Raw genomic sequence first — 20,942 nt, 5'->3', positions numbered from 1 at the left:
CTGCTATGTTTCTCTTGAAATAAGTCTTTCAGAATATATCTATTTACATATTATTTTTGCAGACAATGAAGCAATTGCTATATGGAAAAAGGAATTAAATGAAAGGACATTTGTTAAAGTTGTGGCTGAAAATCAAAGTGCAGAAGATGTACTTTCAAGGACAGTTGTTGAATCTTGCTCACCTATAATTGTCCTGCCATCATGTAACAACTCCTTCCAATTTATTACTGAGGTAAGGAAAGATTTTTTTGTACCAAAAATTGTTCCATCATTTCAAGAGCGATTGAAAGGAACAAAATTTCCATCCTACAGATGATGATAATACCTTTTTCAGCAACAAGGTTCATCACATGCTGTTCTCCCATGTAGTCCTTGTCAGCATACAAATTTTATATATTTACTATGAATAGAGTATATTCAATTCTTCATTTTTGCATGTAGGGTTTCAAGTTCAATATGTTGTTGAGTATGTGGACATTACAATGTTTCCCATTCTCAATTCAAGCATAATTTTAGATAGGTTCACCAGGACTTGACCTACAGTTAAAGTGGGATATGAACCACTGTGAGATGTGCCTCCACCAGGGATCCAACCCAGATGACTGCTTTACCATTATATCTTCAGGGAGTGCACAAATAAAAGTAATCCCAACAAACACTTAGTAATTTCCACCAAAAGACTTAAGGCGAAGAGGGACAATTACGCGCCAGGCATGCATTTATTCCAATATCGTCGGAATGAGCAATGCTACTAAAAAGATCTCCGGCAGAAATGAAGAGTATGAATTTCTCCCCATGTGGCAAGTGGAAGCGGTTTCCTAAGTTGATTATTTAGCCTTATATGATTTTTGAAAAATATGATGAATTAGTATTTACCGAATCCCATGTATTCCTTATGGGACATCAAATTAAACTTCAAGTTACGGCTCATCAAATGGGAGTTTCGACTTTTCCTACTGCTATGACATAGTTCTACGTGTCCTTTTTCCGTCCATGTACTTTTCTACGTCATCGGATGTTTGATATTCCTGAGAGAAGGAATAAAATAATGGTCCCATAAGCCTAGTGCATTTCTCCTTGCCTCCTATGGCCATCCTGGCAGTGTTGCCAAACCTGATGTGCATAATAGAGCTAAATTTCACCATTAATATAGCTAAAGAGGACTTTCAAGGAGCTAGATTAACGAAGGCTGCATAAAGTGCCTACTAGGGTAATTTTAGTTGTCAGAGGGGTAGGGGTGCTGCTATTACCGTTAGCTTTAAAGTGATGGCAATTTATTCTTTCTTAGTTTTCACCGCCTAGATTTGGCGGCATCACCCATCTCAATAATCCAATGATGTTAATATAAAATCGAAAATAAAGGGTTCCCAGATAACAAAATTGTCATCTTCATCTTAGCCACAGCGCTATATATAAAAATACATGGGGAGAAAACAAAAGGTGGGTGATGCAGCCTATAGCTATACGAATATCACGTCACGTGCAAAATGTACTCTCATGGCAAAAGTTGGTATTTTTGGGCCGGAGCCAGTGGTGGCATCATAGTGGGGCAGAGGGCGGGTGCCACAGTTCACAGTCAAACGAGTGCACGAAAGAGCCAGATCTGGCTTCAAAAGAGCGAAGTTGGCAACAGTGATCAGCAGCTGCCCCAGCGAGAAAGACCAAGGAGAAATTGTCCCTCCTCGCCTTAATGGTAGTAAAAAAAACATGGGATTAGCATTCCAACATGACAATGCTATACTCTGGCTTTGCCGAACAAGTTCTCCAGCCCTCATTCCAGTTGTTCCAGTCTGTGGTGTATGAAAGATACACCAGATATAATTTGATCAGACTTTTGCTACAAATAACTCAAAATACACTGAGTGCTCACTGAATTGCGGCCACTCCTCCAAACAACAAGGAATGGCCCAGCAGCTGCTCTGATCACATGACCACCCTGACTGAAAGTATCATGGTGAATGTATAGACACAATACTACAGCCCCTGGCCATATTATTAGACGCACCACAATTTTTTTTTAAAAAAAATAATAGTTTTGAAGGGGAAAATTATACAAAATTTACCATTAGTGAAAAATTTCCTGTACATTATTTGAACCCTGGCAAATACGACTAATACATACAAATGCACTTTCTTGCACAACATAGATAACAATAATTGTAATAGTAATAATAATACATAGTAATGTAATTCGACACAGTGGACAATTTTAACAGTTCGCTTACTTTTCACATTTAAAATGTTGCAATAGGGTTCTTTGTGGCTGAACTTTGATTATTGTAATGAACAATATGAAAAGAGGAGGTTCTGTTGTTACAAACAATACCACCAACACCAAACGTCTTTGTTGTTGAACGAACATGCCGCAGTTCAATTCAAGCTGAGTTGAGAGGAGGACGTCTTGCGAATAGTGAATCGTATTTGTGCTAAATTTTGCAGTGATATTGTTTTTGTACACTGTCAGTATATTTTTTTAATTTAATTATTAACATTAGGGAGTCATAGGTAAAAAAAGTGACTTGACATCGAGAAAGATGGCTAAAATTAAGACACTAATAAAGTCAAAAATGTTCTCTAATCGTGAGATTTCTCGACGATCTGATGTGTCTGAAGCATCGGTGAGGCAAATAAAGAAAATTGAATATGGTGGACAGTGTGAGCCACAAAAGAAGGACAGATGTGGACGTAAAACAATTTTTACTCCAAGATCCTTACGCTGTTTGAAGAACATTTGCCTCATGAATAGATTTGCCAGCACAAAGGAACTTAAAGATAAACTTAAAAAGAGTGGTGTTCGTGCATTTGAAAGAACAGTAAGGCGTAGGCTCTCTGATATGAACCTGAAGGCACTCAGACCTGCTAAGAAGCCAAAATTAACCCCTGATATGATTCGTAAACGTTTTTGTTGGGCAAAAGCTCACAAAGAAAAAGATTTGAACTTTTGGAGATCTGTTTGCTTTAGTGACGAGTGCACGTTTGAAATCTTGGGGAATAAATCTGTTTGTGAGAAGACGTCCGTCCAGGTGAAAAATACAATCCTGATTGTGTTGTGCAGACTGTCAAACATCCGATAAAAGTTATGATTTGGTCAGTCATTAGTGGCAAAGGTACAGGATGTCTGTATTTGGTTCAAGGAACAATGAGGCAAGAACAGTATAGGGAAGTGCTTAGAAGAAAGTTGCTACCTCAAGTAAGAGAATGGTTCCCAAATGGAGAACCGTTCGTATTCATGCAGGATCGAGCCTCATGGACGTCCGCAGGATTTTTTCCAGGGAGGGGCAAGGAAGGTATTTCTTTCCAGGGGGGGGGGGGCAAACAAGGCACATTTTCCCCAAAAATAGTGTTGTTCCCTAAAAAAACATTGCTTAAATTTGAATTTATGGTGTTCATGCAATAATTAACACATATTATTGTGGCTAAAATGAAATTATATGTGTGAAATACATAATTATTGGTTGACTTTCATTTTCCAGGGGGGCCATGCCCCCCCCCCCCCCCACCTTCCGGACACCTATGATGGAGCCTCATGCCATACCACAAAATCAATAAAACAGTTTCTACAGTGAAAATGTCCCTATCTTGCCCTGGCCGGGATAGTCTCCAGATATGAACCCAATTGAAAATGTTTGGTACCTAGTGAAAAAAGAAGTGGCAAAGCAAACAATTACGACGAGAATTGGCCTAATTGAAAAAATAATTAAAGTGTGGAATCACCATCCTCATATGAAGGAGACAGTACAAGCATGCATTGATAGTATGCCAAGACGAATCCAAGCACTGATAAAGACCAAAGGCGGCTCAACCAAATATTAAAATTGACTTCCAGTCATATGTACATATTATATAGCTAATATTCAAGAAACACAGTAAGAAATTATATTTGTAACTATTAATGTATCAAGTAATTGTTGTTTTTTTGTTAAGGTTCACATGTAATCAATGTAATATTTCATGTAATAAAATATAAATAAAAGAAATAGAGAATAACAAAAAAATTAAACGAGATAATAACATCCTTAAAATTTTGCATAAAGTTTGGAGGTGCTTCTAATTGGCCAGGGGCTGTACATGTTAGTCGAACAGCGCACGTTAAAATGGGAGGTGGTCAGGATTTGTTGTTCCAAAAGGGCATGATTGTGGATGCCCGAACATCAGGTGCATCACCAAACAGTGACACTGGTCGGATACACCCATTCCAGTGTAGTCAAGGTACAGAGAGTGGCAAGAAAATGGGACCACCAAGAGGCCGTATGCAAGGTGACACCGCAGGGAGAGCATCAAGTCAAACGGCTCATGACAACTGAATGTACCATCAGCATCTGGGAATTACGGGACCAATATAACAGTGGATGCACAACACCCATATCCCACGCAACTGTGCGGTGCACACTAGCATGCATGAAGTTACACAACAGACGACCCACTCGTCACCCATTCCTCATGGACCGTCACCACCGACTTCATCTCGCTTGGGCCCACGAGCATGCTGATTGGACCATGGATGATTGTAAAAGGGCCACAAACATGGCAGCTGTGCGCATCCTGACATCACATGAAACCCACCTACACAAAGTATCAAGTAAGAACTAAAAGTATGTGCAGGAGCATTCTGATAACCAGATTAAGGAGGCACATTAAGATTATTCTAAGTATTCATTATGTCAATTATGAAATAATGCTTTGCATGAAGTTCTATTAAAAATTAGATTCTCTTTTACTTACCAAACACAACTATTTTTGCAGTGAGCTGGTTTGGAAGCTTTACCACACATCATACTCTCAAATTTTACGACCTTGTTTGCCATTGGACAATACACTGCATATGTCATATCTACCTGGGACCAATTAGAACAGTGAGATATGCCCCAAGAATGTCAGAAATTGGTCCGCAGCACGAGAAAACGTATGCAAATGTGCTTCAAACTTAAAGGTGGACAAATTTCACACTTCATTCATCTAATTTCAGGAGAAATGTTTGTTTCGAAGTATATTTTCTAAGTTCAGATTTAATGATTTTACAGATTGTACCTTTAGTTGCATCTATTGGTTATAAGTGCATTAATATGCCCTTACACTTTCTTGATCTTGATATACCTTTCAATAACATTACATAATAATTCCAATTTTGTATTAAAGTGTTTATTTAATGAAAATCACTCGCATAGGTACTTTTTCTGTTTGTCTGAAAAACACATGACATGGTTGTCTTAAACATTTGGTAGGGACTGTACCTGCAAAGCTTTAAACACTGCAGAGCACATTTAAAAGAACACTTTTTTGCCACCAGAATTTCCCGTTTGCAGTCACTCTTCTTGTTTTCTTATCCTAAATCAACTCTCTGTAAGAATTTTTCTTTTCATATTTGTTTTCGTATCCTTAATGAATGCTTTCTCAGAGAAGCTATTTTTTCCTTATTTTGAGAAATGAGACATGCGGTACTAAAATATTTACAGAGAAATTTAGTACTCACTTTTCCGCAAAGCTGGTTTTGGTATTTCTATTAATTTCGGTGACCACTGCCACCATCCTTGTTGGAACATGCTGCAGCAAGTAGCCACCAAATTTAATAGAACAACCAAAAACAGCTTCATGTAAAAGTGAGTTCTAAGTTTCTCTGTATATATTTAAAATGTGTTAATTAAAATTTAGTGTAGAAAATTTTATAAAAATATTTTAAATGCATTGCCTCCTGTCCCTTTTAGACAATGAATAATGTCCACTTACCAGTGTATGCTAAGAACAAATACCACTAACATTTAGATAATTAAACAAAATGTAGTTGTGTAACTTACGATTTCATATGATGGTAAATATTAACTTCAATGTAATATACGTAACTATCCTTGTCATTAATTAAAAAAATATTTCTCTTGCAGGCTTCACATTTACATTTCATCAACAAGTTCTTTTCTTGGTGGTTACTTTTTCATGCATTTTCAAGACAAAATATTGGAGCATTAAATTCAGAATTTTTCAAACATTACCTGAAAAATATTAATTTAACTCTAGACTCTAACATGAACGCTGTGAGAATTAATGCAGAGGCACAGATGGCCGAGGTCTTTGATGTGTATAAAATTGGGCTTGCTTCCGATGATACACTCCATGTTAACATTATGGGAGAATGGCACTACAATAAAACACAGGTTGCTTTGTGGCCTTCATTTTATGTAGATAAAATTAAAAAGCGCATGAATATGAAGGGATATAAGTTGAGAGTCGCTGCTTTGAAGGTAAGATTTTAAGTTTCCAAAATAAATAATATACTAAATTTTTAAATTGTTGATATTATCATAACCTAACATTGTGTTTGTTACTTAGCAGTATACAGAAGTCTTTTGACAAAATATATATGTTTTAGCTCAGATAGAAGCTTATGTAGTTGACTTCTTCATTCGTTATTTATCTACACACACATGATTTTAAATTTTTCTTCCTCGCAGCCTTAACACAAAATCATATCCTTGTCTTTCTTCTGATCAACACAATACTAATTCTCCCCTCACAGTGCAAAAATCCTTTGGGGGCCAAGTCTGTCAAGTGGCATTTGTTGGGTGATGTATCAACTGCAAAGCAAGTCATATCCTTGGGTGGATTAATATGCGTGGTGATCATTCCTCTCTCTTGGCACCCAAAACTTACAATATCAATATATCTTCAATGATATGATTACCCTACCGAGTGACAGCTTTTTAAAATGTTCTCTCTCTCATGCAAAATCATTAATTGCTACTGGTCTCATCACTTCTGTTATTGTGGTTTTCTGGGCTGGAGACTGCTTCTTCTTCTTTTTAAATAAATTTTAAATTGTTCTAACCAATTGCATGGGAGGGAAATAGGGCTAATGAATGAAAACAAGCTTCTTTGTTTCACCGATTTCTTGGAGGAGAGTTCATGCAATGAAATATGCCAGCGTATGTAATACGAGCTGCCCTACCTTCAAACACTTGTGGCATCAGAATGTAATCCCAACTGCTTTGAACTTTGTCACAAACCAGTCCATTATTTTCAAGTGTGGTTATTCAGCCAAGCATTTGGTTAAAGGTATGGTGGAAAGTTGGCAAAAAGATCTTTGAAAAGTATTACATTTGAATAGTCCATGCCTTAAAATTCTTAAGAAATAGAATATAAAATCAACTCTTGACAAACTTCCAACACTCATATTGCTTTGAAATTCAAGTATGCCATACTTTCATAGCTATACAGGGTGCTCGGAAATTCCCCTTACAGAATCCTAGGGCTAGTAGAGAGGACTGATTAGACAATATTTGGAATAGGAACCCATGTCCGGAAACATACCGTTTCCGTGCTACAACCATGACAAAGTGTCGGAATTGCCTGTGTTGGTATGCAACCAGGTAGGCAGTACATGACGTCAGAAGAACACCTGATGACCTAAAGTGTAATCATTTATTACAACCATGTCAAATGAGGTGTTACGTAAGGTACAGAAGTGAATGACGTGTGACTCAGTCCATAATACAAACAAATTTATTTGGTAACAATGCCAAGGAAACAAACGTACTATTCATTGCTCACAATAACACCTGTGTCGACAGTGAAACGCAACAACTTGTTTCTGTCTTCTGCACTGGATGTGTCGCATAAGGCACTGATGTGACGACCACGAACGTCTTTGCACACATTGTACCGACGAATCATATTCCGGTACACTCGCTCCATCACATTGGTGTCCTGTCAATCTCTTGTGCAGCTATCATAACTCCTGCCAGCAGTTCGTCCTCTGTGTCTACAGGAGTCTCGTACACCATACTCTTCATACGACCCCACAAGAAATGGTTCAATGGCGTTTAAATCCGGCGATCGTGGGGGCCATGGCCTATCCACCTTTGCCCGAATTTCTGGTTAAGATGTCTCCGAACGTCACATGTAAAGTGAGGTGGGTCCACATCGTGCTGAAACCACAGTTCCTGACGGACGTCACGTGCCATCAGGCGATCTTCTGACGTCATGTACTACCTATAAGGTTGCATACCAACACAGGCAATTCCGACACATTGTCATGGTTGTAGCACGGAAAAGGTACATTTCCGGACATGGTTTCCTATTCCAAATATTGTCTAATAAGTCCTCTCTACTAGCCCTAGGAGTTTGTAAGGGGAATTTCCGAGCACCCTGTATAAATGAACAAGAAAAAATCAGAAAAATATAATCTTTGGTTTTTGAAAAATGATACTGCCACATGATACTGCAACAGGGGTGATCCCAGCCATCCTAAAGACAATACTTCGGGGGTGGGGTACGTGTGTGATCCCACCCATCCTTAGAACCATCCAAGAAAGCTTCAAGATTATTTAAAATGTGAATTTGCAAAATCTGACAGAAAATAAAACAATAGATTTTGCTGTTGAAAAGCTAGAAAGTAATCTAATTTCTGATTTTTCATTGCTATTCTTGATAAATGAAGAATATATATTTTTAAAAAATAATGTAAATGTGCACTTTCTTTCTCCATCAGCAAATCTTTTGAGTTAACAGATTTCTGAACAGATTAAAGATGTGAATATATGCGTATTACTCAAATATTTGGCATTATATGTGGATTGGTCTATTAATGTGTAAATTTTGCATCTGCAAAAATATATGCACATGGGTTCATCCACATTAGAAAGCTGAATTTGGTAATTTACTAAAGAAGATGAGAAGAATATAAGCTAATTTCAAGTATATTTTTTGCTATAAGTGTTAATGTTTGCAGGATCAACCAGATTACAATTATGATTGCGAGACCAGGCTGAGAGTTGGTAGTGAGGAATTGGTGGGTGGATATAGTGCTGAGTTAATCAAAACAATGAGTCATTTACTAAATTTCACGTAAGTAATTTACATTTATTAGCAAATCATCCTAACGAGAACTAGAATGATTTCAGACACATTAAAATTCCTACCAATCAGATTCATAAGAATGATTTAGAAAATTCTAACCTCAACATTTTGCTTTGAAATTGTTATCAATTCTTGCTGTCCCTCCAAATAATAAATAAAATCCTGGATTTTACAGATCCAAAGCATTATATGTGTGTGTGTGTGTGGTTGTGTGTATATATTCAACAATAAAGTAAGGAAAATAATTTTTGTTGTAGAATAAAGACAATCTCAGCTGATACCTGGGGTATATTGCAAGATACCTGGGAGGAAAAGCGTAGATGGAATGGAATGATAGGGTTATTAGTAGCTAATCGAGCTGATGTGGCTTTGTGCCATCCAACCATAACAAAGGACCGAATGGAAGTTGTAGATTTTCTTCATCCAACTCTGCAAACAAGGTAAGAGAGTACATTATATCTTAATTTAACTCACATACTTGGGAAAACATAACTTGTTCAATACAAGAGCCAGGTCTCAAAAAGGTTTGCAAAGGTTCACTTATTAAGATTTTTCCCTCAACAAAAATATTCATGACCGTCTATGACTCCAGTTTCAAAGCTTGGCTGGACCTTCGGCCAATGCCAGCGCAGCTGTTTTGAATTTTCCTTTCCATTAAAAAAAAATGCTATGATATTTCACAATCTGAGAAATTACGAGGGACATTCCGAAAGTAAGTTTCGTCATTTTTTTTTTCCACAGGGAAGCTGTATTACAAAGTGAGAAAACACATTGCCATAACAAAAGACAATCTTTCCTGAATTCACGACGGGAGAGCGATAACGCATGTGCAGAGTGCCGAAGAATAGAAATAAGCAGCAGACCGACGTGCCCGAGCTCATTCGAGTGCAAAGCAGTATAGCAGAAAGACGTGTGCTAGAAACATGGTCACAAATGGAAGTGCGTGCTGTCGTGCGCTATGCCACACACTAAGCAAACTTAAGGGCGAGAGGGACAATTTCTCCAGGTCTTTCTCGCTGGGGCAGCTGCCGATCACTGTTGCCAACTCCACTCTTTTGGAGCCACATCTGTCTCTTTCGTGCACTCGTTTGGCAGTGAAGTGGCACCCGCCCTCTGCCCCACTATGATGCCACCACTGGCTCCACCACTGGCCCATAAAGAACTACTTTTGTCATGAGTATATATTTTGCACGTGACATGATATTCATATATAGGCTGCGTCACTCATCCTCTCTTACCTCCCCAGCTATTACATTAGGTGAAGATGACAATATTGTTATTCAGGAATCCTTTATTTTCGATTTCATATGAGCATTATTGGATTATTGAGATGGGTTATGCTGCCAAATCTAGGCCATGAAAACTAATAATAAATGACCATCACTTTAAAGCTAACGGTAACAGCAGCGCCCCCACCCCTCTGACACCTAAAATTACCCTAGGAGGCACTTTAAGCAGCCTTCGTTAATCTAGCCCCTTGAAAGTGATCCTTAGCTTTAACAATGGTGAAATTTAGCTCTTTTATGCACACCAGGTTTGGCAACACTGCCAGGATGGCCATAGGAGGCAAGGAGAAATGCATTAGGTTTATGGGACCATTATTTTATTTGTTCTCATGGGAATATCAAACATCCAATGTCATAAAAAAGTACATGGACGGAAAAGGACACGTTGAACTAGGTCATAGTAGAAGGAAAAGTTGAAACTCCCATTTGATTATCCGTAATTTGAAGTTAATTTCCCATAAGCAATACATGGGATTCTGTAAATACTTATTAATCATATATTTCAAACATCGTGTCTAGCTTACTAATTAACTTTAAAAACAGTTTCCACTTGCAACATGAAGAGTAATTCATACTCTCTTGCATACTAATCCCTTTTTTAAATAGCAGTGCCTAATCCGACTATATTGAAATATATGCACAACTGGGGCGTAATTGTCCCTCTTCGACTTAAGTCTGCCATTCGACGTAAGATACCAGGGCTCTTGAATCAAGGGGTATTGTTCTTGGACGACAATGCAAGACCCCACACAGCAAGGGTCACTGCAGAACACATTCGTCGTCTGGGATGGGAGATTGAATCACCCAGCCTACAGCCCCGATCTTGCCCCATCAGAGTTCCACCTTTTTCCTGCGTTGAAGTCAGCACTGTCAGGACGTCAATTCGGAAGCAACGAAGAGGTGCAACAGGCTGTGAAGAATTTCCTTAAATCGCTGCCCACAGATTTTTACCAGGAGGATTTCTTGAAATTGATTTCACGGTACGACAAATGTATCAATGTCTGTGGCGACTATGTGGAAAAATAGCCAAAAGATTGTATTTTGTTATGACATTGTATTCTTCTGTTTGTAATAAAGCTTCCCTGTGAAAAAAAAAATGACGAAAGTTACTTTCGGAACGTCCCTTGTACATATGGTTAGAATTCCTTCTAGAGCATTCACGTGGTTCTTCACATGCTTTGCTGTCCCTGTTGAGTAGATATTTGTGGTTACATTAGTCTATTAGACTATTGATAATATCTAGACAACAGCAAAAGCAAACCACATGAAGAGTCACGAAATGTTCTAGAAAGAATTCAAAGGATGTGTAATTTTTCAAATTTTGAAATATCATAGCTGTTTTTCGAAAGGAGAGGAAAATTTAAAAAACAGCTGCCCTAGCGTGGGCCAAAGGTCCAGCCGAGCCTTAGGGCAAATTTAAAACTTTTACTGTCATATTTGTGATGCATGCAAACTTAATTACCTCATTTGAAGGAATGAAATTATATCCATTCAACTTTTTTTTCCCCCACGAACAGCCGCACATTGGTGTATCGTCATTCAGAAGTTGCTGCTAGTCATGATGTCTTTGTGGTTACATTTACTGGAACATTCTGGATCTGTTGGTTGCTAGTTCTTACGACATTAGTAACAGCACTAAGAGTATCCTCAATACAACATGCAAAAATTGCTGCAATCGCTGCCAAAAACAAAAACAAACATAGGGCTTGGACTTGGATTGAAGTTTCTCTTTGGGCAATTGCTGCATCATGTCAACAAGGTAAGGTTGTAGTCTGAATTTTTACAAATTTATGAAAACAAACTTCAGCTGATTGTGCTAGTTATACACTGAGATTGCATTAACCAACAATTTACAGCACAACATAATGATCACTGAACAGAAAAAAATAAATGTTTTATGCATGGAGAGGTAAAAATTAGTATAAAAGTAAATATTATAATTATTCTAAGAGCTTTAGAGTTTGGTGATCAATTCATTGAAAATCAGAGATTGAGAGGCTAAAGAAGATGTGGACCTGAAAACCTAGGAGAAATGAGCCAAGAAGAAATTTCCTTCTGCAACAACATAGAGACAGGGAATTTTCTAAAGAAGATGGAATTATGGATAGAGGCACCAAGCAATTATAAAATGGGAAATGTTAACTGTCTTTTTCTGGTATTTGCCAACAATTCAAAAAAACTCTCATTTTCATTTTTCAAGACAGGTGTTGCACGACAGCTGTCAAAGTCTACTCACCAATGGTGGCATCTTGAAATATGTCCATAGGTGCAAATCAAAAAATTGTAGTTTCATTTTGTGACTTACAATCACTGATTTCGAACATTGAAATGCAATTAGTGTTTTAAAAGATTCCCAGAAAAAGGAGTTGTGGAACATGTTTGTCAAGTGCTTGAAAGATTATAAATTTTATAAAATTTCACTCTTATTACAGAATTTAGTCTTCATCCCAGGGGTGTTTCCTGCAAGGTTGTGTTTATGATTGGTTACTTGACAGCCTATTTACTCTACACTGGATTCTCAGCAGGAGTTACATCTTTAATGGCAACTGGAATTAACAACCGTTTACAATTAGGGGACGTTCTTCGTATGAAACTTGATCTAGGAATTTATGGGAGAAATATGGAGAATTTTCTGTGGGTGAGGAGACAAATATACCTAATCATTGGTTTAAATGCCACCTAGAAGATCACATGACTGTCACATTAACATAATTTCTCCAGAATCACTTTTAGTTTTTCATTTCTGTTTTCATTTTTCATTCATATCAACTTGAATTATGACACAATCAGTTTAAGTATGGTTCTCAAAAAGCTGTTTTGTAAATAAATGGATTTAACATGTGTGTAAAAATTATCATAGCAGCATAACAATTTGCCATAAAGAGTCGTTTCTTGGACATCTCACATACGTTTGTATCCTCTTCGATAAGCCCCTGTGGGCCTACAATAAAACAAAGAGAACACAAATTTAGGATATTATCATGCAAAGTCTAGTTGAATACTGTTCCTCAGTTTATAGTAACAAAATGGAATACACAATATCAAAAAATCAGTGTTGCTGCTTATTCTCAAACATCAGTTCAAAGAACAGTGTTATGTAAGCTAGGTACTTGAATGTAAGTACCACAAAGAACCACCATTTGAAGATGTCAGATTTTTTAAATAAGTGCAAAAATATAATAAATTTAAAATTTTCCACAAAATTTATTTTTAAAATTTTGACTTTCCCCTTATACCTAGCACAGTGAAGAAAATGGTTTGTCTATAGAATATATATTTATACGTATAATGAAAAAAATGTACCCATGAAATGCTTCCTGACCGCTTGTGTAAGTAAGTGTGTGTGTGTGTGTTTGTTATATCTGTTAGTATATCTAAAAACAGACTATTGTTTACATCTCATGAAATATATGCTAACTTGTCTTTTGAAGGTTAGTTGTATATTACTAATAGCTTTGTGTGATGTTTCTGGTAGAGCCTTGAAGATCCAGTATTGAGACGACTTCTGGAAACACGCTTGTCTAATCCTGATAATTACCAGCACAGCTTTAAAGAAGCAGTTGGGCACATGCACAAAAAACATTTTGTGACGATGGCTTCAGAAACTGTTGTGAAGCATTATTTAGCAAAACATATGTCGGCAAAAGATGCTTGTGCTATGACTTCTTCACAAATTTCTGGATCAAAACATTTCAAGGCCTTTGCTGTGCAAAAGCATTCACCATTTAAGGACATTTTTAACTACTGGTATGTATGTAGCACTTTTAAAATACCTTCTTTTATATCATACTGTGAAGTGTTGATAATATACTGTGCATGTTATTCAGGGGTCTGTGGCTAAAAACATACAATTGAAGAATGTGGGAAATCATTGCACACAGACTGTGACACTCTTAGAACATTTACAATTTGAGGATAGTGGTTAACAAAATAAAAAAAATAAGAATTTTTAAGGCAACAAGGATTGTAACTTACTATTTATATACTTAATATGCTTAAGTAAAAACGTTTATTCAACATGCATGACTTTCAGGACACAAATATCTCCGAGATACATTACTTCCCTCCAAGTGTTCACAGCAGTGCCTTTTTGGTGGTGAAAATACTTGATCTGAAGCTGTATCTTTTCCATGTATCTCTTGAACAGGTGGCATTTTGAAGTATATCATGACCCCCCCCCCCCCCACACACACACACACAAGACATCAATGCTACAAGTACACGAGTGGAAATCCCCCCTGCTAATTTTTGGTACTTTGGGAACGAGAGACTACATATACGTATAATTTTTACATCATCTTGTTGCTTTAATTAACTGGAATTTCTCCCCCACCCCTAGAAGATTTCAAATTCCACACTGCTCATATGTATGTGTGTGTGTGTGTGTTTACACGTGCACACACATACATGTTAAAACATAGATTGATTTATTTACTTTCAGCCTCCTAAAAATTCAAGAAACTGGCCTGCTGCACATCATACAACAACAATATCTTGATATTCCATTACCTTGCGACTCCAATCCAAGTTTTTCAAGTGCTGGACTTCCGCATGTATTCTCTGCTGTATGCATATTGTGCATTGGTCTTCTTCTATCACTGCTTCTACTTTTCATGGAATTTGCCTGGTGGTTCCATAACCACAGCCGCAGATGGTATGTCTTACATGATAGCAATACAAATATGAAAAACATAGTGATGAAAGAGTTACACATTTTTATTGTCCATTTACCTGTATTTTAAACAAGTTTAAGCAAATGTTCAAATGTTAGAACCTCCATACCATAAAAAGAGGGGAAGAGGGAATGAGTGTTTTTAGCTTCGGAGTACACATTTCTTTTCTCTTTTGGAAAACTGAGTGAAATGAGGAGTTCCAACTCCAATAAACCCACCTTAGAAATGTCACTGGGAATAACGTTAAAAGTAAATATTAATTATAGTGCACATATAGTTTGATATCTCTTTGATGATGTGCTTGTTTTGTCATTATTAATGTGAGCACCATACTTGGGAATAGATTAAAAATTAGTCAATAATAATTACCCAACAACCTTAAAACTATTATTTGTATTATAGTCTACGGTTGCTACAAGCATAAAAATACAGTTTTTTGTTGTGATGTTTCAGAACACACGTACCCTTCAGCAAACTAAAAAAAATGTCTGATGAAGGGAGCATGTGTTCTCCTGAAAAATCACAACAAAAAAGCCTACAAGAGAAATAATTCTACAATGCAAGCAATGCGTACATACAAGAACTTCCCGTGTAAAATTTCACTTACACAGATTTCAAGATTCAAACAGTTGTCAAATTATCAAGCCATAATCTTTCATCAATTCTTGAATTAGTTTTTTTATTTAATAGTTATATCTTTCAAAGTTAGTTGTCTAATTTGGAAGTAGATAGTATTAATTCTCATATGACTAGACAATCAATGGCAATAAGTAGTATACAAATGCTGTGGAAAGTATGACGAAGCCAGATATGCTTATTTTGATTCATTTTAAAATTATATTTAAGCTAGAAAATCCTTTTAACTATGCAGTTTGGCTAGGCAAAGCCTGAGGTCCAGAGACCAAAATAGAGAAAAAGTCTCTTGCAACATCCAAAGATGATTTATTTCAGCTGAACTTTGCATTGCCATGACAACAGTGAGGGGTTTGGGAAAAGTGCAAAATGTGCTAACTGTTACCAATCCGATTGAAAAGTGGGAAAGAAGAGGGTGGTACCACAGTTCCTACCAAACAATGTGTCCAGTTCCCATAGCTTGTTTGCTAGGTTGGGAACAGCCTACTGCAACAGTTGAAAGTTCGCAATCTTTCTTTCTTGTCTGGAATAGGAGTATTCAATACCTACTTCATCTTAGTGTTAAATGCTATCAGCATCACATGTAACAACCCCTCTGCCATGGAGGCTGGTGGTGATTGTATAAAGAGTGGGGCTTAAAAGGAGTTGGTAGTCTCTTTGAAATAATGTTCAGTTTGTCTATGAAATATCTTGCACTACATGATTTTACCATCACCAAGTCTTCAGTCACAGTCATTTTCAGTTGATTATGTCATTCCTGCGGACAAAGTCATCACCAAAACATTGAATTTTGTTTTTAAGTCAACTTGTATGCACAGATAGACTAATTGGGTCTGGACCTACAGTTTAAAGTGGAATCCGAACCACTGTGCGAATCAACAGGGTATCGAACTCAAATTATTTATTTATTTATTACGTCTTGTTTATCATGGCCAAGTTAAAGCTTTGTAGCCTTTTCTACCACTTAACCATGTTTACATCGAAATTTGATCATATGAAAATTAGAAAACAACATTTAAACCATTACATAGAAAGGTAAATATTAAAATAAAGAAAGAAAAATATAAAATTACAAAAAAAAAGATAAGAAAAAAATACATACGGGAATAAAAACCTAACCTATACTCACGAGCATACAACAAAACATACACACACATACACACAATCACATATTCATGACAGTAGTCAGGGATTTGAAATATTAAGGTGAATAAGGGTTTTCAGTGTTTTTCTGTGCTTAACTGTATTCAATGTGACTAAAATATAATGTGCTAACTATTTGTGCCCAATAAAAAAAAGTTTTGTGTCTTAACCTTTTGCCGCCCAAGGCCTTTTTCACATGTAAGCCTCTCTGTCCCGAGCCGATTTTGAGCAAAATGCAGAGTTTCAATTAAATGAGTGTAGATCGGAGACTAATTGCCCTAGAGAGATGAGTGATATACCGTTGTACGCAGAATGAACCAGAGGTTCAGACTATATGAAATTTATGCAAATTCGGCGTATATTTGGCGGGGGGGAGGGGGCTAACTCTCAAAATTCCAAAATTTCAGAAAAAAAAATTTGGTTACCCCACCCTCCCCCCCAAGAAAAAAGTACATGACAGTGTCGACATGCACATGGAAATTATCGCTGACATGTAAGGAACACAAAAATATTCGCATTATTATCATATGACCAATGTAACAAGTTGTACCCCCAAAAGGAATGGTCGGCACGCCACTGATTCAAGCTTCAAAATGCAACGGTACCTTGAAATGGCTATAGCTCAGAAACTAAATGCCCTAGAGATATGAAAGATATACCATTGTATTCTATTCTCGCAACACAGATTCAGCAACCAGTCTTCCCCCACCCCCCTCACAGAAAACTTTCATTTTGACATCGGATACTGATAAACAAGCTTCCTTCGAAAGCAGTTCACAGGCGGGAGTGAAAAGCATTGCTTTAGAACAACAAAGCCGGTGTTCCTTTGTCGGCAAAAACTTGACCTTGAAAAGAGAAGCAAAAGAGAAGTCCCTTTTCCTGCCTTTCCCCCTCCATTTTCATGAAGACAAAAAAAAAATGCAAAAAAACATTTCTGTTATATACATGTGTTAGGAACAATATATAAAAAAAATTGAAATTCTAGCCAAAAATAGCAAAGTTATAACGTAAAAACTACGACCTTGACACAGCATCTCGATCGAGATGCTTGGGACAGTGAGGGTTACATTTGGGTATCTCGTTCGAGACGCTTGGGCAGCAAAAGGTTAAAAGACATGTTGAAGATGAGTTCCGGCTTTCGAGGGGCAGAGAGTTCCAAAGACGAGAAGTTGAGTTCTCCCTCGCGATCTGGTGAACACTGCACTAAAATCTCTGAGGGTAACCATTCCTCCAGTTGCTTACATGGTAGGGTACAGTCACATACTGTGGCATGGTGTATTTATTTTCACCAAAATCTTTTATCCACCAAAATGAACTCCTTACTATGGGAAATAATGTATTTCTAGGAGAGATGCCACAAGAAAAGATGTCTTATTTCACCTTCGAGAGCATGGGTCACGTCAAACTTCAAATCAAAGTCAGAAAGTTTTGCCCTATGTAAGGCAACAGCAAAGGTATAGGAAGCAAAATCAGTTACAATATCGCACTAGGTATTCACATCCAGCACTGCTCTAGAGATAATGATTACAAGGAAATTACGTAGAGGTAAGTAATGTTAAGAGAGCTATGATACAGATTTCTAATTTACTTCCTTTTTTATTTTACAATAAAAATAGCACTCTTAGAAGAGCCAGAAAGTTGAATCTTTCGTTCACTTTACAGGATGTCATTAAAATGGTGGCTGAGGATGTTTTAAAACAATTTGTCTCGGTGCCATTTTTGTCATTAGTCAGTCATTTCGGCACTACAAATGTTCAATAAAGCCCATGCAAAAAGCAAATAGAATATCTGAAAGAAGTGGTGGAAACCGATGCAGAAGGGAAATGAAACAAAACCTTGCCTCAAGCATATTCACGAGTGCAGCCAAAAATTATTGTGGGGGGTGGCCTTTGTGGGCCTCTGGTTAGTGTTGTTTCTTGCACACTTAAAGTTTGTTATGTTGAATTTCGTCTCTCAAACTACCTTTAATTTATTTACGTATTCTTTCACTTTTATTAACTTTGTTCCTTTTACTCTGAGATACATACGAGGTGTGTCTAGAAAAAAAAAAATGGATTGATGTTGCCGTCGACAAACGGCAAGCACGTCAAAGATAAGCGGTGCATGGGTGTATAACGTGATATCTTGCCTACCAGCTCTGTGATTGCCCAGGTTGCACGGCGCTCAGTTCTTCTGTAGTTTGTGGACGAAGTGAACCGTACATCTGTGCTCCGTTAAGAAAATAAATTAAGTGTGAAAGTGGAACAGCGTATCAATCTGAAGTTTTTTATCAAGCTCAGGAAACCTGCCACAGAAACTTATGGTTTGTTGAAGGGAGTGTACGGAGATGTGTGTTTATCTCGCACTCAAGTATTTAAGTGGTTTCGAAGGTTTAGATGGGAACGGGAAGTGATTGTGAACGACAAGCGTCCTGGACGGTATTGCAAGTCAAAAACGGAATCAAACATTGCAAATGTCTGTGAATTGATTTGAATTGTGTACCCAAAGGTCAAACTGTCAAACAACAATATTTCATTACGATGCTGATGACCCTTGTGGGCGAGTAAGAAGACGACCTGATTTGTAGAAAAGCAAGTCATGGATTCTTCATCAGGACAATGTTTCCGCCCACACGACATTGTCAATCAAGGCTTTATTGGCCAAGTATGGGATCCCAGTGTTAGAACATCCACCCTATTTGCCGGATCTCGTTCCATGCAGCTTCTTTTTATTCCCGAAGGTCAAATCAGCACTGAAAGGAACCAGATTTAAGACTGCAGAATGTGTGAAAACAAAAGCAACTGAGGTTGTGAACATGGTTACGGAAAATGATTTCCAGCACTGTCTCCAGCAATGGAAGATTAGTATGGAGCGGTATATCGATAGTGCAGGGGAGTACTTTGAAGGGGATAATGTTCATATTGTACAAAATAACCAATAAAATAGCAACAGTCCAGTTTTTTCTAGCCACACCTCGTATATTTTATAGTGAAAATTTGGCCCAATGCGACAATTTTGTTCCATTACATAATTGAGTTTGTTCAGTTATATTCCTCCATAATGTTCATTTACCACAAATGAATTTCATCACCTTATTTGTAACATTAGTATGTAAAATTTTACATTTTATTCTGTTAAATTGGGTTTATTTCATTACATTCCTCTAACGTCAAAACCTGCCTCAATTGAACTGCATACTTACCATACTACATTTTATGTTATGCAAGTCAGCTGGTCTTGTGTTACATTAATTCCTACATTATTAATTCCATTACAACTCTCAGACTGTTCATTTCTAGTAAGCAGACTTTTTGAGCAAATTCTAAACAAATCATAAACACAAACTCTTAGTATTCTATTGTTTTGTAATTTATTCTATTCTTTTGCAGACAACCTCAAGTAATACAACACATCCATGAAGATTTTATATAATGGCATGAGAAATGCAGTTGTACATCAACATATTACATGCCACTCAATGTAGCATCTGCACATGTGAAGAGGCGGTAGACAATAAAATTACAAATAATTTATGAAGATAAACTTGCTAGTCAGGAATTTGTAGGGAAAGGAATAAAAAAAAAAACAAAAAAAACAAGAGTTTGTAGAAAGGTATTGTTTATAATTTTATTCCACTTCCTCTTTTAGCAAACATATTAGAGGAAATGAAAAACTAGTTTGTAGAAAGTGTTTGTAATTTTATTCCATTCCAGTTTTATCAAAATCATTAAGAGGAAATCAAATAAAAAATCCCTCTTCTTTGAACTAACGGTGCAAATTTATTTTCAAGTTTTGTTATGGTAGGTGGTAATAAATGTATGATATTTAATCACTGTAACCAATTTCTTGACAAGTGCTTCCAAGTATTTCTCTCTTACGATAATTAAATGTCAAAAGATACAATTTTACTCTCCCTCAACAAATTAGTTTTTGAAAGTTTCATTACCAAATGTTTATTTAAAGCCTTAAAATTGCTGACACACATTTCTTAACCTCCATAAATGTAAACTAGGTGACTTATTTGTTTCATGTTCTAAAACTTCCGCTGAAGAAAAGGGTCACAACAAAGCTTTGCTACCAAGTAAACTAGATAGATATTTGAAAATACCAGAATAATTTGAAATTGCATGATAAAATTTACTTCTTGCCCAATACTTTGAAACACTTTGTTCAACTGCAACAGCAGGTCATTCATCCCAGGTATCTAGTAGCTTATTTCAGTATAAAACCTATAATGTTGCTACAGTTATTGTGGTCTCAAAATTAGTAACTTTGTCCTATTTTGACCCCTGTGCCCCTCGTTGAGATTTTCATTTCTTATTCTACAAAAATTTATTTGAGGACACACTGTTCATGCTACAGTACCTTCCCCCTACGCCGA

The 20,942-nt window shown here is 36.9% G+C and overlaps 1 protein-coding gene across 1 annotated transcript in view; it reads left to right on the top strand.

The window, feature by feature from the left end:
* LOC145987582 (putative glutamate receptor) overlaps positions 1-18,097 on the top strand; it is a 104,925-nt gene extending 86,828 nt beyond the window's left edge. The window contains exons 2-10 of the mRNA XM_083121930.1: positions 63-232; positions 5,877-6,233; positions 8,720-8,835; positions 9,105-9,287; positions 11,651-11,892; positions 12,566-12,771; positions 13,609-13,880; positions 14,575-14,787; positions 17,929-18,097. Coding sequence (XP_082978056.1) covers positions 6,018-6,233; positions 8,720-8,835; positions 9,105-9,287; positions 11,651-11,892; positions 12,566-12,771; positions 13,609-13,880; positions 14,575-14,787; positions 17,929-18,097 — 1,617 coding nt within the window. The 5' untranslated portion in view covers positions 63-232; positions 5,877-6,017. The remainder of the gene's footprint in view (positions 1-62; positions 233-5,876; positions 6,234-8,719; positions 8,836-9,104; positions 9,288-11,650; positions 11,893-12,565; positions 12,772-13,608; positions 13,881-14,574; positions 14,788-17,928) is intronic.
* The last annotated feature ends 2,845 nt before the right edge of the window (positions 18,098-20,942 follow it).

Source organism: Lepisma saccharinum, chromosome 5 (assembly GCF_977018435.1).
Source record: "Lepisma saccharinum chromosome 5, izLepSacc3.1, whole genome shotgun sequence".
Lineage (NCBI taxonomy): Eukaryota > Metazoa > Arthropoda > Insecta > Zygentoma > Lepismatidae > Lepisma > Lepisma saccharinum.
The sequence above is the reverse complement of the archived record's forward strand: the minus strand, read 5'-3'. Positions and strand labels throughout refer to the sequence as shown.